Source organism: Staurois parvus, unplaced genomic scaffold, assembly GCF_062004578.1.
Source record: "Staurois parvus isolate SC_StPar_1 unplaced genomic scaffold, SC_StPar_1.0 ptg001447l, whole genome shotgun sequence".
Taxonomy (NCBI): Eukaryota; Metazoa; Chordata; class Amphibia; order Anura; family Ranidae; genus Staurois; species Staurois parvus.
In genome coordinates, this window is record NW_028319243.1 from 233,710 (window position 1) to 253,031 (window position 19,322).

General features: G+C 47.4%; 1 protein-coding gene across 1 annotated transcript in view; it reads left to right on the plus strand.

The window, feature by feature from the left end:
• The window catches only part of LOC149435928 (uncharacterized), a 118,013-nt gene extending 105,239 nt beyond the window's left edge, over window positions 1-12,774 (plus strand). The window contains exon 5 of the mRNA XM_089662248.1: window positions 5,572-12,774. Within this exon, the coding sequence (XP_089518374.1) occupies window positions 5,572-5,748 (177 nt within the window). The 3' untranslated portion in view covers window positions 5,749-12,774. The remainder of the gene's footprint in view (window positions 1-5,571) is intronic.
• Window positions 12,775-19,322: the final 6,548 nt, after the last annotated feature.

Sequence of the window (19,322 nt, forward strand, 5' to 3'; positions counted from 1 at the left end):
AAGGTCCCTAACCCTCAAGGGGTATACAATCTAAGGTCCCTAACCCTCAAGGGGTGTACAATCTAAGGTCCCTAACCCTCAAGGGGCGTACAATCTAAGGTCCCTAACCCTCAAGGGGCGTACAATCTAAGGTCCCTAACCCTCAAGGGGCGTACAATCTAAGGTCCCTAACCCTCAAGGGGTGTACAATCTAAGGTCCCTAACCCTCAAGGGGCGTACAATCTAAGGTCCCTAACCCTCAAGGGGCGTACAATCTAAGGTCCCTAACCCTCAAGGGGCGTACAATCTAAGGTCCCTAACCCTCAAGGGGCGTACAATCTAAGGTCCCTAACCCTCAAGGGGCGTACAATCTAAGGTCCCTAACCCTCAAGGGGCGTACAATCTAAGGTCCCTAACCCTCAAGGGGCGTACAATCTAAGGTCTTCCACACAGCAAATGTCACAAATAACCTCCAAAATAAGTACCTGAAATAAATAAATAAATAAAATACAGTGGGGCAAAAAAGTATTTAGTCACCACCAATTGTACAAGTTCTCCCACTTACAAAGATGAGAGAGGCCTGTAATTGGCATCATAGGGAGACCTCAACTATGAGAGACAAAATGAGAAAACAAATCCAGACAATCACATTGGCTGATCTGGAAAGAATTTATTTGCAAATTATGGTGGAAAATAAGTATTTGGTCACCTACAAACAAGCAAGATTTCTGGCTCTCACAGACCTGTACCTTCTTCTTTAAGAGGCTCCTCTGTCCTGCACTCATTACCTGTATCAATGGCACCTGTTTGAACTTGTTATCAGTATAAAAGACACCTATCCACAACCTCAAACAGTCACACTCCAAACTCCACTATGGTGAAGACCAAAGAGCTGTCGAAGGACACCAGAAACAAAATTGTAGACCTGCACCAGGCTGGGAAGACTGAATCTGCAATAGGCAAGCAGCTTGTTGTGAACAAATCAACTGTGGGAGCAATAATTAGAAAATCAAAATCAAGTACAGGGGAACATGACCATAAACTAACTGGAGCAATATTTTAACCACTTTCCTACCAGGCACTTATACCCCCTTCCTGTCCAGGCCAATTTTCAGCTTTCAGCGCTGCCGCACTTTGATTGACAATTGCGCGGTCATGCAACATTGTACCCATATGAAATTTTGATCATTTTTTTCTCACAAATAGAGCTTTCTTTTGGTGGTATTTAATCGCCACTGGGCGCTTTACTTTTTGCGCTATAAATAAAAAAAGTGCAAAAAATTTGAAAAAAAAAAAGTTTATTTGTTTCTTTTATAAAATTTTTCAAACAGGTATTTTTTCTCCTTCACTGATGTGCGTTGATGAGGCAGCACTGATGGGCACTGATAGGCGGCACTGATGGGCACTGATAGGCAGCACTAAAGGGCACTGATAGGCAGTACTAATGAGGTGGCACGGATAGGCGGCACTGATAGACAGCACTAATTAGGGGTCACGGATAGGTGGCACTGATATGCAGCACTGATAGGCGGCACTGATAGGTGACACTGATGATGGGTACTGATAGACGGCACTGACTGGCATCACTGCTGGGCACTGAGTGGCGGCACTGACTGGCACAACCCCTGGGCACTGACTGGTGGCACTGACTGGCAGCACTGCTGGGCTGCACTGGTGGGTGGCACTGGTGGGCAGCACTGGTGGGTCGGCACAGGTGGGTGGCACTGGTGGGCACAGGTGGGTGGGCACAGGTGGGTGGCACTGCTGGGCACATGCAGGTGGCACGTCTGGGCACAGGTAGGTGGCACTGCAGAGTGGCACAGGTGGGTGCACTGCTGGGCACAGGTGGGGGCACTGCTGGGCACAGGTGGGTGCACTGCTGGGCACGGGTGGGCAGAGCTAGTGGGCGCACTGCTGGGCGGAACTTGCGGGTGTCACTGCTGGGCACCGATCATCAGGGCACTGATCATCAGTGCCCTGATGATCGGTGCCGATCCCCGCTCTGACAACTGCCGGTTCTCGGCAGTACTTTCCTCACGATCTGACAGCGTGAGGAAAGTGCAGCCAAGAACCGGCACTTTCATTTCCCTGTGATCAGCGTGTCATTGGACACCGCTGATCACGTGGTAAAAGGCCGCTGTGATTGGCCTTTTACCACATCACGTGATCAGCTGTGTCCGTAGGACACAGCGATCACGGAGATCGCCGGGTGCGCGCCCCCTGGGGCCCGCAGGAGAGCGCATTCTGGGGGGACGTCATATGATGTCCACCCAGAACTGGCCGGCCGCAGTGAAGCCGTCATTCGGCTATGCGCGGTCAGCAAGAGGTTAAATCATCATTTTAGTGTCATGTTAATCGGAACCAATGATAAAACAAATTCATAATTTTATTATAAATATATTTATAATTTTATCTTTTTTTTTATCTACAGTAAAACTTTTTTTTCTATTGATTTGAACACAAAATCAAAATCAAGTACACGGGAACATGACCTTAAACTAACTGGAGCAATATTTTAAATCAGAGTCAGAATTTTAGTGTCATTTTAATCGGAACAAATGATAAAAAAAAAATCATAATTTTATTATAAATATATTTCTAATTTTATCTTTTGTTATTTACAGTAAAATGGGTTTTTTTTTATTGATTTGAACACAAAATCAAAATCAAGTACAGGGGAACACGACCTTAAACTAACTGGAGCAATAATTTAAATCATCATTTTAGTGTCATTTTAATCGGAACAAATTATAAAAAAAATCATAATTTTATTATAAATATATTTATAATTTTATCTTTTATGTACAGTAAAAAAAATTTTTGTTTAAATGATTTGAACACAAAATCAGAATGAAGTACAGGGGAAGATGACCTTAAACTAACTGGAGCAATATTTTAAATCAGAGTCAGAATTTTAGTGTCATTTTAATCGGAACAAATGATAAAAAAAAAATCATAATTTTATTATAAATATATTTATAATTTTATCTTTTGTTATTTACAGTAAAATGGGTTTTTTTTTAATTGATTTGAACACAAAATCAAAATCAAGTACAGGGGAACACGACCATAAACTAACTGGAACAATATTTTAAATCAGAGTCAGAATTTCAGCATCATTTTAATCGGAACAAATGAAAAAAAATTCATAATTTTATTATAAATATATTTATAATTTTATCTTTTTTTATGTACAGTAAAAAAAAAAATTTTTTTTAAATGATTTGAACACAAAATCAGAATGAAGCTCAGGGGAACATGACCTTAACGTACTGGAGGAAAGTTCAAGACTAATCTCAGAAAGTACTATGTTACTGAAAGAGTAGTGGAGGCAGTGAGCCGGTCAACAGTAAATAGCTTCAGACATGCTTGGGACAAACAGATCTGTACTCAGACAAAAAAGGTAAAAAAAAAGAAAAGTCCTCCTGTAAATCAGAGTCCACATCAAAGTCCCCTCCCTACATCAGAGTCCACCATAAATGTCCTCCCATAAATCAGAATCTACCATCAAAGTCCCCCAGTACATCAGAGTCCTCATCAAAGTCCCCCCGTGCATCACAGTCTACCATCAAATTCTCCCCGTACATCAGAGTACTTAATAAAAGTCCTCCCATAAATCAGAGTCCTCATCAAAGTCCCCCCGTACATCAGAGTCTACCATCAAAGTCCCCCTGTACATCAGAGTACTTAATAAAAGTCCTCCCATAAATCAGAGTCTTCATCAAAGTCCCCCCGTACATCAGAGTCCACCATAAAAGTCCCCCCCGTACATCAGAGTCCACCATCAAAGTCCCCCCGTACATCAGAGTCCACCATAAAAGTCCCCCCATACATCATAGTCCCCATCAAAGTCCCCCCGTACATCAGAGTCCACCATAAAAGTCCTTCCATAAATCAGAGTCTACCATCAAAGTTCCCCCCGTACATCAGAGTCCCCATCAAAGTCCCACCGTACATCAGAGTCTTCCATCAAAGTCTCCCCATACATCAGAGTCACCCATCAAAGTTCCCCCGTACATCATAGTCCCCATCAAAGTCCTCCCCATACATCAGAGTCCCCATCAAAGTCCCTCCGCACATCAGAGTCCACCATCAAAATCTCACAGTACATCAGAGTCCACCATCAAAATCCCCCCATACATCAGAGTCCACCATCAAAGTCCCCCCCGTACATCAGAGTCTACCATCAAAGTCCCCCCCGTACATCAGAGTCTACCATCAAAGTCCCCCCCGTACATCAGAGTCCACCATCAAAGTCCCCCCCGTACATCAGAGTCTACCATCAAAGTCCCCCCCGTACATCAGAGTCTACCATCAAAGTCCCCCCCATACATCAGAGTCCACCATCAAAGTCCCCCCCGTACATCAGAGTCTACCATTAAAGTCCCCCCCGTACATCAGAGTCTACCATCAAAGTCCCCCAGTACATAAGAGTCCCCATCAAAGTCCCTCCCATACATCAGAGTCCACCATCAAAATCCCACAGTACATCAGAGTCCCCATCAAAGTCTCCCTCTTACATCAGAGTCCACCATCAAAGTACCCCAGTACATAAGAGTCCCCATCAAAGTCCCCCCCATACATCAGAGTCCACCATCAAAATCCCACAGTACATCAGAGTCCCCATCAAAGTCCCCCTGTAAATCAGAGTCCCCATCAAAGTCCCCCCATACATCAGAATTCACCATAAAAGTCCTGCCATAAATCAGAGTCCCCATCAAAGTCCCCCGTACATCAGAGTCCCCATCAAAGTCCCCCGTACATCAGAGTCCAAAATCAAAGTTTCCCATAAATCAGAGTCCCCATCAAAGTCCTCCCATACATCAGAGTCCACCATAAAAGTCCTCCCATAAATCAGAGCTCCCATCAAAGTCCCCCTGTACATCAGAGTCACCATCAAAGTCCCCCCCGTACATCAAAGTCTACCATCAAAGTCCCCCCCTACATCTGAGTCACCCATCAAAGTCCCCCCGTACATCTGAGCCACCCATCAAAGTCTCCCTGTACATCAGAGTCCCTATCAAAGTCCTCCCATACATCAGAGTCCACCATCAAAGTCCCCCTGTACATCTGAATCACCCCTCAAAGTCCTCCATACATCAGAGTCACCAATCAAAGTCCCCCTGTACATCTGAGTCACCCCTCAAAGTCCTCCATCAGGTGCGGACTGACAACTCATGGGGCCCCCGGGCAATAGGGGATCATGGGGCCCCTGTGTCCTTGTGTACTCAAAAAAGCCTATGAAAAAGGTACCAGGGGCATCTCATAGGGCCCCCTACTGACCCCAGGCCCTCGGGCAGAGCCTGAGTTTCCTAATGGTCAGTCCGCCCCTGTCCTCCATACATCAGAGTCACCCATCAAAGTCCACCCATACTTCAAAGTCCCTAAGTCCCCTTACCATCTGCGACTCCCCTCACATCAGAGTCCACTTTACATTAGAGTAGTTTGGTCGTAGTCAGGTCAGGTGTAAGAGCTGATCCATTAATGGTGATTATGTCACACATCAACTGTGCGTGGCTTCAATACGTATGAAGATAGACCCCTCCCCCTTTCCCGGTATACTCAGTAAGTTTTCCATTTTGTCTTTTGCAGCATTACCACCGTGAGAGATGTCAGCACGAGTTGAACAACCAGACGGTGAACCATTTTGTGGAAGGCTTTTTAAATTTCTCCCAAGATCTTCTGAACAAGGACACATGTGGACACGCCTTTAGACAGAAGTACGACCGCCGCCGGGACAACTTGACCGAACCCGCTGATATCTGTTAATTCATTATTGAGAGCCTTGAAAAATAATGTCATTGCAAATTTTTCTCATGGATTTTCCAACACTCGATGCTTTATGTCACGGCAATCTCTCATCCGCTCCACTAAGCAACCACACGATCCCTCCCCACCCATGACAGCGAGCTCGGCAGGTCACCTGAGGAAGTCTGTACTGAGGAAGTATGGAAGCCGCTGATCTCTACTGAAAATTATAATTAACATGCATTGCTGCCATGCTGATCCGTCGGCTTTAGTACTTTCAGAGTCGTTGACCTGGAACATACACTCACCGGCCACTTTATTAGGTCCACCTTTCTAGTGCTAAGAAAATCTCCCCCACACCATGACACCACCACCACCACCAGCCTGAACCATTGATACAAGGCAGGATGGATCCACCACACCATGACACCACCACCACCAGCCTGAACCATTGATACAAGGCAGGATGGATCCATCACACCATGACACCACCACCAGCCTGAACCATTGATACAAGGCAGCATGGATCCACCACACCATGACACCACCAGCACACTATGACACCACCACCACCAGCCTGAACCATTGATACAAGGCAGGATGGATCCACCACACCATGACACCACCACCACCACCAGCCTGAACCATTGATACAGGACAGGATGGATCCACCACACCATGACACCACCACCACCAGCCTGAACCATTGATACAAGGCAGGATGGATCCGCCACACCATGACACCACCACCACCAGCCTGAACCATTGATACAAGGCAGGATGGATCCATCCCACCATGACACCCCCACCACCACCAGCCTGAACCGTTAATACAAGGCAGGATGGATCCACCACACCATGACACCACCATCAGCTCCAGCCTGAACCATTGATACAAGACAGGATGGATCCACTATACCATTACACCACCACCACCAGCCTGAACCGTTGATACAAGGCAGGATGGGTCCAGCACACCATGACACCACCACCACCACCAGCCTGAACCATTCATACAAGGCAGGATAGATCCACCACACCATGACACCACCACCACCAGCACACCATGACACCACCACCACCAGCCTGAACCGTTATTACAAGGCAGGATGGATCCACCACACCATGACATTACCACCACCAGCCTGAACCGTTGATACAAGGCAAGATGGATCCACCACCCCACCACCACCACCACCACCAGCCTGAACTGTTGATACAAGGCATGATGGATCCATCACACCATGACACCACCATCAGCCTAAACCATTGATACAAGGCAGGATGGATCCATCACACCATGACACCACCACCACCAGCCTTAACCATTGATACAAGGCAGGATGGATCCACCACACCATGACACCACCACCACCATCAGCCTAAACCATTGATACAAGGCAGGGTGGATCCACCACAACATGACACCACCACCAACACCAGCCTGAACCGTTGATAGAAGGCAGGATGGATCCCCCACACCATGACACCACCACCACCAGCCTGAACCGTTGATACAAGGCAGGATGGATCCACCACACCATGACACCACCACCACCAGCCTGAACCGTTAATACAAGGCAGGATGGTTCCCCCACACCATGACAGCACCACCAGCTCCAGCCTGAACCGTTGATACAAGGCAGGATGGATCCATGCTTTCATGTGGTTTACGCCAAATTCTGACCCTACCATCTGAGTGTTGCAGCAACCAGTCTGCCCATTCTCCTCTGACCTCAGCAAGGCATTTTCCTCCACACAACCACTCCTCACTGGATATTTTCTCTTTTTCGGACCATTCTCTGTAAACCCTAGAGATGGTTGTGTGTGAAAATCCCAGCAGATCAGCAGTTTTTGAAACACTCAGCCCAGCCTGTCTGGCACTAATAACCATGCCATGCTCAAAGTCACTTAAATCCCCTTTCTTCCCCATTCTGATGCTAAGTTTTACCTTCAGCAAGTCATCTTCACCACATCTAGATGCCTAAACGCATTGAGTTGCTGCCATGGGATTGGCTGATTAGCAATTTGTGTTACCAAGCAATTGAACAGGTGTACCTAATAATGTGGCCGGTGAGTGTATACACGAATTAGAAAATGCGTACACCGCTCCAGGTGAGCGAACCATAACAACTCAGCCCCATCCAAGCCGGTGCTGGTCTGGCTCATTGAAATCTAGCAAACCATTCAGAAATACTAGACTCCGATTTTCAGCAAACTTCCTCCATTAAATGGCAGCAGGGGGTCACCTCTGATAGGACTCTTTGAAAACTGAAGTGAAACTCGCCAGCGCCCCCCTTCTGCCATTTCATAAAAGAAGCTGAAGCTCAAAGTGCAGTTTTCTATGCATTCTATGCCATTACCGACCTCCTTCTGAAAATGCTAGTTGCCTGACTCTTATTCTGATCCTCTGGCCTAAATACCTTCTAGATTAGGAGCTTGGAACAAATACGCAGCTTGGGTACGGCAGAAGTCATTATTCTGAGTCAGTTACTTAAAGTGGTATTCAGGGGCGGACTGACAACTCATGGGGCCCACAGGCAATAGGGGATCATGGGGCCCCTGTGTCCTTGCACAAACTCAAAAAAGCCTATGAAAAAGGTACCAGGGGCATCTCATGGGGCCCCCTACTGACCCCGGGCCCTCGGGCAGTGCCTGAGTTTCCAAATGGTCAGTCCACCCCTGAGTGGTTGTAAACCTCAGACATGAAACATGAACAAGACACATCCCTCTATAGCATGTACTTGCTTCAGTCCAGAGCACTAACTGTCATTTCTGTCTTCAGCCTCCTTCCTCCGCTAACTGCATGAGTCACTTCTGACAAGTTTTCCTGACACCAAGAGAAAAATGGTGACAGGGGCGGGAACTCCGGCACACAGCCTGTGATTGACAGCCTAAACTCGGTTCCTGTGTGCTCTGTGGGGGGTCCCTTCCAGGGCTGCTGTTAGAAACCATGGGGCCCCAAACAGCCAACCTGTCAGCCCCCCCCCCCAAAAAAAACAACAATACAGTTTACTATGCTTCAGTTATGAATGAATACAGTGAGTGATCGGTACCGATCACTCATTGTGTTGATTCAGGAAAGGAAGGGGCTTGTAAATGTGATATATTTACTAGAACCTTCTCCCACTCTCCATGCTGAAGGATCCTATTGTGTGCTTGCAAATGCCAGGTGGGAAGGAGAGGAGGGAAGCCGGCAGCACTGTGGGGGCACATGGGGGCCTGGGCAGCAGGGGGAAACCTATGGTGCACAGGGAGGGTGATGGGTATGATGGGGGGCAATTACTGGAACCAATCCCCTCTATGGCTCTCTCTTCAACAGCTAAAAACCAGTGGGAGGGAGCCAGCTCTCAGTTGCTGCAGAGAGAGCCATACAGGGAATCACGTCCAGTAATTGCCCCCAATGTGCCAATCACCCTCCCTGCCCACATCTGATTCACCCAGCTGCCTGGGCCCCCCTGCTGTCCTGGGCCCCAGGAGGACTGGTGGTACCCCCTTATCCACGGCCCTGGTCCCTTCCCTCTAATCAGTTCTCACTGAGCTCTGCAGAATGTAACTTTAGCTTCCAACCCCGTGCTATCTGAAAGCTCAGACAAGCTGTATAAATTCTGCACTTTGAATGGGTGTAGGGGGCAGACGGCTATAGATAAATGGGTACAACTTACGTAGGAGGATTTGTTTCATCTCTGTGGCCAGTCACTTCACTGGTTATATGGAAGGATTTACCACTACTGTAAGTATTGAAGCCAGAGGATAAGCATGGCAGCCAGCAGCTAGCATTTTCTGACAGATCTTGGCTTTGGTAGCCTCCATGTTACTCTCATGACAGGGCTCCTTTAATGGAAAAAATCTGTTACTTTATGGAATGCAGAAAAACATGATATTTATAAATGTTGTTTTCTATATGAGAGGGATTTTATAATATAAAATATTTGTAGTTGGAGTGAAACCCGTTCTTGGCTGAGATAAAGCTGACATATAATCTGCTCACAGAGCTTCCCTGCCCAACGTGCTAACTTGCTAAATATTGCCTTTTTCATTACATATCTTATGTTAGATTCAGTGACACCATCACTGGGTCTCTGTGCTTCTCTAAACAGTGCATGCAGACATTGGTTGGTGGTTCCTGAAACTCAAATACCTGCTCCCCCCCTCCCCCCATGCTGTGGTTCTCTAGATGCCTCCTATGTCCTGTAGTGATGTATGAGCTGGCAGGAGGAACACATTAGCCACCAATCACAGCGCTGCAATTTAAATTTCATGATTTGTGTGCAATTTCAGAAGACTTTATTACGACTTGTGAAGGTTTTCAAGGATTTCTTGCATTGTATTCTATATACCGTATTTTTCGCTCCATAAAATGCACCTAGATTTTAGAGGAAGTAAACAAGAAAAAAAATATTCTGAACCAATGGACTGCGGACACAGTACAGGAGATGACCGGAGACTGCGGACACAGTACAGGAGATGACCAGAGACTGCGGACAAAGTACAGGAGATGACCAGAGACTGCGGACACAGTACAGGAGATGACCAGAGACTGCGGACACAGTACAGGAGATGACCAGAGACTGCGGACACAGTACAGGGGATGACCAGAGACTGCGGACACAGTACAGGAGATGACCAGAGACTGCGGACACGGTACAGGAGATGACCAGAGACTGCGGACACAGTACAGGAGATGACCAGAGACTGCGGACACGGTACAGGAGATGACCAGAGACTGCGGACGTAGTACAGGAGATGACCAGAGACTGCGGACATAGTACAGGAGATGACCAGAGACTGCGGACATAGTACAGGAGATGACCAGAGACTGCGGACACAGTACAGGAGATGACCAGAGACTGCGGACACAGTACAGGAGATGACCAGAGACTGCGGACATAGTACAGGAGATGACCAGAGACTGCGGATACAGTACAGGAGATGACCAGAGACTGCAGACACAGTACAGGGGATGACCAGAGACCAGAGACTGCGGACACGGTACAGGGGATGACCGGAGACTGCGGACACAGTACAGGAGATTACCGGAGACTGCGGACACAGTACAGGAGATGACCGGAGACTGCGGACATAGTACAGGAGATGACCAGAGACTGCGGACATAGTACAGGAGATGACCAGAGACTTCGGACATAGTACAGGAGATGACCAGAGACTGCGGACATAGTACAGGAGATGATGGGAGACTGCAGACACAGTACAGGAGATGACCGGAGACTGAGGACACAGTACAGGAGATGACCAGAGACTGCAGACACAGTACAGGGGATGACCAGAGACTGCGGACATAGTACAGGAGATGACCAGAGACTGCGGACACAGTACAGGAGATGACCAGAGACTGCAGACATAGTACAGGAGATGACCAGAGACTGCGGACATAGTACAGGAGATGACCAGAGACTGCGGACATAGTACAGGAGATGACCAGAGACTGCGGACATAGTACAGGGAATGACCGGAGACTGCGGACATAGTACAGGAGATGACCAGAGACTGCGGACAGTACAGGAGATGACCAGAGACTGCGGACACAGTACAGGAGATGACCAGAGACTGCGGACATAGTACAGGAAGTGACCAGAGATTGCGGACATAGTACAGGAGGTGACCAGAGACTGCGGACATAGTACAGGAGATGACCAGAGACTGCGGACATGGTACAGGAGATGACCAGAGACTGCGGACACAGTACAGGGGATGACCAGAGACTGCGGACACGGTACAGGAGATGACCAGAGATTGCGGACATGGTACAGGAGATGACCAGAGACTGCGGACACGGTACAGGCGATGACCAGAGACTGTGGACACAGTACAGGAGATGACCAGAGCCTGCGGACACAGTACAGGAGATGATCAGAGACTGCGGACACAGTACAGGAGATGACCAGAGACTGCGGACACGGTACAGGAGATGACCAGAGACTGCGGACACGGTACAGGCGATGACCAGAGACTGTGGACACAGTACAGGAGATGACCAGAGACTGCGGACACAGTAAAGGAGATGACCAAAGACTGCGGACCTTGGGGGAGGGGAGCGGGTATCTGAATTTGACAGGTACCCGCTCCCACTTCCACAGTGTTGTCCTCCCTTTAGTATGGGCACCCGGCTGTGATAGGTGGGTGCCCACTGCACATGCTCGAGAAGCGTTGCACTTTGTGAATGGTCCAGCGTCTTCTGGGAGCTGTCATGTGTCCCACTCACAAAGTGCAGCGCTCTTGGTAAGGTCCTGCTGCAGAGTAGAGCCGAGCGGCCAGCCCGGTATTCTGACATGGCGGCGGCGGCGGCGCAAATACCTGACCGACCACTCCACTGACATTTCCCCCCTTTTTTTGGGGGAAAAAAGTGCGTCTTGTGGAGTGAAAAATACGGTATGTAAAATCGTAATAAACTGCAGAAAAGTTCACGCAAGAACTACTTTAGAAATCGCGCCGCAGCAAATCGCACGTGGTAAGACGCTGACATTCATTAGATGCCATTTCAGGTGCGATTTCAATACGCAAATTCAGTATGACCGGCACTTGAAGTGGTTGTAAAGGCTGAAGGTTTTTTTTACCTTCATGCATTTCACCCTGCCCCCCCCCCAATACTCACCTAACCCCCCTCCCGATCCAGCACTGGCGTCTTGGCTATCCCGGGACTCCCTCTTCTCATTGGTTGAGACAGAAACAGAAGCCATTGACTCCCACTGCTGTCAATCACAGCCAGCGAGCCAATGAGAAGATAGAGGGTGAATGGGCACATGGAGCTGCGGGTGCCCCATAGCAAGCTGCTTGCTGTGGGGGCACCCGACAGGAGGGAGGGACCAGGAGAGCCTGCGGGGGAGCCGAAAAAAGGAGGATCCAGGCTGTTCTGTGCAAAACCACTGCATGTTCGTTATTTTCCCCCAAAAAAAGAACCTTTAGAATCGCTTTAATAATGACTTGCTTAGCCTGTGATCTGCAATCTATTCCACAAAGGTAATCCATAATGATTGAAAAATGTTTTACGTTTTATAAATAAATGAGCACAACCGTGGATCTGGTTAATGATTGTACATTTGTGTTCCTTCTCTGTTTGTGGTTCGGCTGTTATGTATGAAAAGGTTTCCTGCTATTAGGTAGAATAATTGTATCCATTTCATCAATGACAGAGAAGAAATCATCCTGCTCATGAATACGGGTCAGTAAAGGCAGGGGCGGACTGACAACCCATGGGGCCCCCGGGCAATAGGGGATCATGGGGCCCCTGTGTCCTTGCCCACACTCAAAGCACACCCAAAAAAGCCTATAAAAGGTACCAGGGGCATTTCATGGGGCCCCCTACTGACCCCGGGCCCTCGGGCAGTGCCCGAGTGCTTGAATGGTCAGTCCGCCCCTGGGTAAAGGTGTTCGTCATGTGATGTACAGCAGAGGCATCCCTAGGGTTGGTGTGCGGTAACACTTGGTGACACCCCCTCCGACGATCCCTGCAGGATGGATGGGATCTGCGGATTGAGCATAATGGATCGGACTCCGATCTATTATGCTCCCCAATCCGCAGATCCCATCCATCCTGCGGGGATCGTCGGCATGCAACCTATACGGGGTGACACCGGACCCCCTCCAAGAAAAAGTAAGTTGTAAAGAAAGCTGACGATCCCCGCAGGATGGATCAGATCCATCCTGCAGGGATCGTCGGCTTGCTTTACAACTTACCTTTTCGTGGAGCAGGTTCGGTGTCACCCAGTGCGGTAGGTGTCACCCGGTGCGGGCCGCACCCCCCAGCACCTGCCTCGGGACGCCACGGATGTACAGTATTACCAGGGTAGTGACACCAGGGGCGTTTTATGAAAGCAGCGGGGCTGTGTGGTCATACCTTGGGTCCTTCTGCTGAGAAAAAGCAGGTGCAGCATGCGCAGTCACGCACTAAACACAATCAATTTGCTGCAGTGGTGATTGAACACAGGAGAGATTGGTAACAATAGTTCACTGTGTTCATTCAGGAAGAGGCTGGTAAACTTGACATGTCCTCTGCTCTCCATACTGACACCAATCTCCTGCCCAGGCAGCTGGTGGGAGGGGGAAGAAGGGAAGCTAGCCAGCAGCACTGCAGGGAGGGGGTGCTGGAGTATCGGTGAGGGAGAAGGCCAGTAAGGGAGGTCAGAGGTGGGGGCATCTACTTGCAGATTTAAATCCCCCTGTGGCTTTTATATAGCACTTGAAGACAGTGGGAGGGGAGAGGAGGGGAAGCCAGCAGCTGCAGGGGAGACACGGGGGTCAGTGCTATGGGGGGAATGGGTGGTGCTGCGAGGGATTGGTTGGAGTACTCCTGGTGTGCAGTGTGTGAGAGGGCACTGTAGGCTCCCCTTCCCTTGGGGGCCCCTCACACAGTTGCACACATGATGATAAGCCAACAAGTGACACTGATTTAAAGTCATCATGAACTTTCAGTTTGATCTAAATACATTTCAGGAACATAAAAACAAATGTGCAGTTCTTTTTTTTTGTAGCCACAGCCTACTTAGAAAAGCCTGTTCCCTGCCAGTCCCCTGCCAGCATTGAGCAGACAAGGACCCTTGCTGTCTGTTAGGAAGTAGCTGTTCTGATTCAGCAAGGGGCATGTTAGAGCTCTGCAGAGAGACCACTGCTTCCTCATTGATGGTGAGGGTTCTTTTGTCCAGAGTGCTGGCAGGGAACAGGCTTCCCTACCCAGGCTGTGGCTGCTTTTTAAAAACAACTGGCTGTAACCGGTGTACACATTTTGTTTGATATACTTGGAGGCAGGCCAAACTACAGGGGGAGTCAGGAGGGCACAGTACAGGGGAGTCAGGAGGGCACAGTACAGGGGAGTCAGGAGGGCACAGTACAGGGGAGTCAGGAGGGCACAGTACAGGGGAGTCAGGAGGGCACAATACTGGGATCAGGAGGGCACAATACTGAGGGAGTCAGGAGCAGGGGCGGACTGACAACTCATGGGGCCCCCAGGCAATAGGGGATCATGGGGCCCCTGTGTCCTTGCCCAAACTCAAAAAACCTATGAAAAAGGTACCAGGGGCATCTCATGGGGCCCCCTATTAACCTCGGGCCCTCGGGCAGTGCCCGAGTTTCCAAATGGTCAGTCCGCCCCTGGTCAGGAGGGCACAATACTGGGATCAGGAGGGCACAGTACAGGGGAGTCAGGAGGGTACAATACTTGGATCAGGAGGGCACAATACTGGGATCATGAGGGCACAATACAGGGGGAGTCAGGAGGGCACAATACTGGGATCAGGAGGGCACAGTACAGGGGGAGTCAGGAGGGCACAATACTGGGATCATGAGGGCACGGTACGGGGGAGTCATGGGGGCACAAAACTGGGATCAGGAGGGCACAGTACAGGGGGAGTCCTGTAGGATCAATACTAGGATCAGGAGGGAACAATACTGGGATCAGGAGGGAACAATACTGGGATCAGGAGGGCACAATACTGGGATCAGGAGGGCACAATACTGGGATCAGAAGGGCACAGTACAGGGGGATCAGGAGGGCACAGTACAGGGGGAATCATGAGGGCACAATACTGGGATCAGGAGGGAACAATACTGGGATCAAGAGGGAACAATATTGGGATCAAGAGGGAACAATACTGGGATCAGGAGGGAACAATACTGGGATCAAGAGGGAACAATACTGGGATCAAGAGGGAACAATACTGGGATCAAGATGGCACAATACTGGGATCAGGAGGGCACAGTACAGGGGGAGTCATGAGGGCACAATACTGGGATCAGGAGGGCACAGTACAGGGGGAGTCATGAGGGCACAATACTGGGATCAGAAGGGCACAATACTGGGATCAGGAGGGCACAATACTGGGATCAGGAGGGCACAATACTGGGATCAGGAGGGCACAATACTGGGATCAGGAGGGCACAGTACAGGGGGAGTCATGAGGGCACAATACTGGGATCAGGAGGGCACAATACTGGGATCAGGAGGGCACAATACTTGGATCAGGAGGGCACAATACTGGGATCAGGAGGGCACAATACTGGGATCAGGAGGGCACAATACTTGGATCAGGAGGGCACAATACTGGGATCAGGAGGGCACAGTACAGGTTCTGGACAGCTTAGTAAAATGAGTGACTGTCCTGGCAAAACTGGGCCAGTTGGCAAGTATGATGTAATGCTATGTTATCATGGCTCCCCTGGGCATTTCCCTGGGGTGCCCATTCATTACGACAGCCCTGCCGGGAGGGTATGAAATCTGAACAGAAAATTCAGTTGGGATATAGAAGATAAATTATATCAGATGAAACAATTATTGTGTGGCTGAGTTGAGAGATAATATTATGTCTATAAGTCCTACCCACAGACGCTTTGTGAACAATCAATTGGGCAGATTTGTATCTGAATATTGTATCATCACATCTAAGTGAGGCCGCTGGGATTCACTAGCACTAGTAGTCTCTCTCCTCACCTCTGGATTAAAGAAGAACTCCGGGATAGGCAGAAAAATCACCTATTAGTACACCATCCCACACAAAACACCAACCAGTTAATAACATTTTGAAAATCCTTACCATTTAGGAGAAAAGTCTAACTGAATTTTCACAACCTCATCTCTGTCATTCAAAAGATAACAGCATCTGCTCTGCCAAGGAGGAGGTGTAACAGCCGGGTAAAAGGAAACTACAGTTCCCATCAACCACAGGGAATTGTAGTGAATGTGGGCAGGTACTATGTGTCTGAGAGTCTCGGTCCACCCACCACTGCAAGTGGGGCTGAATGACATCACCGCTTCCTGGAGAAAGAACTATAGAAGGGATGTGCCAGTGGCCCCCCCAGAGACCAGTGACCCCCCAAGGAGGCAGAGCAGCCAATGGTCTTACAAACAGGAAACCAAAGAGAACTAGTGGTTTAATTTGAAAATGAATCGGCTATTTCAGAGCAACTACTGAGTGACCCAGAAGACGGATGACATTTTCAGTGAAGGTAGGAAATCAGCAACAAGGACATGTAAAGAAGTTTTTGCCCGGAGTTCTGCTTTAAGGAATTAGGAAAGTCCTGCAGAAAAAAAGTCAGTATCTGATCCAGCTCAGAGGAAGGCCATTGACACATTTGTAGCATCTAATACCTTCCTCTGAGCTGCATAGGATTCTCTGTTACTGACACTTTGTAACAATGGATAATGGCTACAACTGATCACTCAGCACCACCTCTCCAAGCACAGGGTCAGCAGTGACAGCACAGTGGCTAAGTGGTTAGCACTTCCGCCTAGCAGCACAAAGGTCATCACCTGCATGGAGTTTGCATTCTCTCTTTGTGCCTGCGTGGGTTTCCTGCGGGTACTCCGGTTTCCTTCCACACTCCAAAGACATGCTGGTAGGTAAATTGTCCCTATTATGTGTATGAATGGGAGTTAGGGACCTTAGAGTGTACATACCTTAACCCCCCTGGCGGTATTCCCGAATGTAGCTCGGGGTAAAGTTTAGCACCACAAATGGTAACCCCCCCCGAGCTACACTCGGGAATACACTGCGGCGCTGCTCCGGGATCTCTTCTGCACTTACCTTGTCCTGCGCTCCCGCGATGTCCCCCCTGCAGTGTCCCCGGCAATGTCCTCTGGTCGATGCCGGCATCTGTCTTCTGGGTTCCGTTCCCTGCGACGTCGGGACATACGGGGGACGGAACTGGCGGGCAATTTGAAAGTTGTAAAAGTGACATTCACTAAATACACTAAAATCACATAGTATAACATTCCTGTATCAAACCATTTCACATACATTTTGTCCCGAATGCTTTGTCCGGCGCCCTGTCTGCATTTTTACTGTTCTTTCTGCCTGGAAACTGAGAAACGTCCATGGCGTCCAAAAAGCGTCCCTTTAGGTCAGACGCGGTTTTAGACCGGCTAGAGAACAGCGATAGTAAATCAGAACCACTTGCAGAATTGAGTGATAATGATTCGTGGGGGAAATTCCTCATCAGACACTGAAAACGATTCTGCGACTTTGCTCAGCGATGTGCGAACTTGGCGCTATATTTCACATTTCAGTGTTTTTGGTTTGATTATATTATTTAATTAAATTTATTATTATTATATTATTATTTTTTATGATTATTTATTAAATTATAATTTACAATTTCGTGTTTCAAATTTTATCATCCCCGGGATGTTTACTAGACTCTTGTTCGGACAGATTTCAGTGAGTTATTCCTAAAAATTACAGGCCTACAATAAAAAAAATACATATTTCCATGCAAAAAAATGTACCGCTTTGAGCACAGAAATATGGACATAATCAGACCGCTAGGGAGGCTATGGGTTAGGGACTAATGTGAATGTATAGTATATATATGTAAAGTGCTGTGTATGTACCTGAAATTAACCAGTTCTGCGCTGCACTATAGCAGAAATACTGCTACAGGGCGCCACGGGTGCGCAAAATCACGCATATATATGTGATTTTGCAGTTCTGGGTAGGGGGTGCGTGTGCCGCCATTTGCTACCTCGGCTGTCAATCACTGGGACCCGATCGGTGATTAGAAAGAAAGAAAAAAAAGAAAAGAAACAAAGAAAGAAAAAAGAGAGAGAGAAAGAAAAAGAGAGAGAGAGAAAGAGAGAGAGAGAGAGGGGGAGGGGAGAGAGAGAGGGGGGGGAGAAAGAAAGAAAGAAAGAAAGAAAGAAAGAGAGAAAGAAAGAAAGAAAGAGAGAGAAAGAAAGAAAGAAAGAGAGAAAGAAAGAAAGAAAGAAAGAAAGAAAGAAAGAAAGAAAGAAAGAAAGAAAGAAAGAAAGAAAGAAAGAAAGAAAGAAAGAAAGAAAGAAAGAAAGAAAAAGAAAGATAAAAAGAAATGAAAGCAAGAGAGAGAGAGAGAGAGAAAGAAAGAAAGAAAGAAAGAAAGAAAGAAGAGAGAGAAAGAAAGAGAGAAAGAAAGAAAGAAAGAAAGAAAGAAAGAAAGAAAGAAAGAAAGAAAGAAAGAGAAAGAAAGACAGAAAGAAAGAAAGAAAGAAAGAAAGAAAGAAAGAAAGAAAGAAAGAAAGAAAAACAGAAAAAGAAAGAAAGAAAGAAAGACAGAAGCAGAAAGAAAGAAAAAGAAAGAAAGAAAGAAAGAAGAAAGAGAAAGAAAGAAAGACAGAAAAAGAAAGACAGAAAAAGAAAGAAAGAAAAAGAAAGAAAGAAAGAAAGAAAGAAAGAAAGAAAGAAAGGAAAGAAAGAAAGACAGAGAAAGAAAGAAAGAAAGAAAGAAAAAGAAAGAAAGAAAGAAAGAAAGAAAGAAAGAAAGAAAGAAAAAGAAAGAAAGAAAGAAAGAAAGAAAGAAAGAAAAATGATATGCGCAATGCAATTGATATGGAGACAAACTACATCTGGGAAATTATCAGTCCTAGAAAAACAAACAAATCTAAATGATACAAAATAAATCATTCTATTATTATTCATACAAATATATTAAAAACATTCTTTTCTAATGAATCAATAGCCAAACTCCGCCCTCACATCTCGCTTTTATCTGCCTCTTTATCATCCCTCAAATGTTAATTCATTTTTTTCTTAGTAAGTCTTATCTTCTTTTGAGAAAGAAAGAAAGAAAGAAAGAAAGAAAGAAAGAAAGAAAGAAAGAAAAAAAGAAAGAAA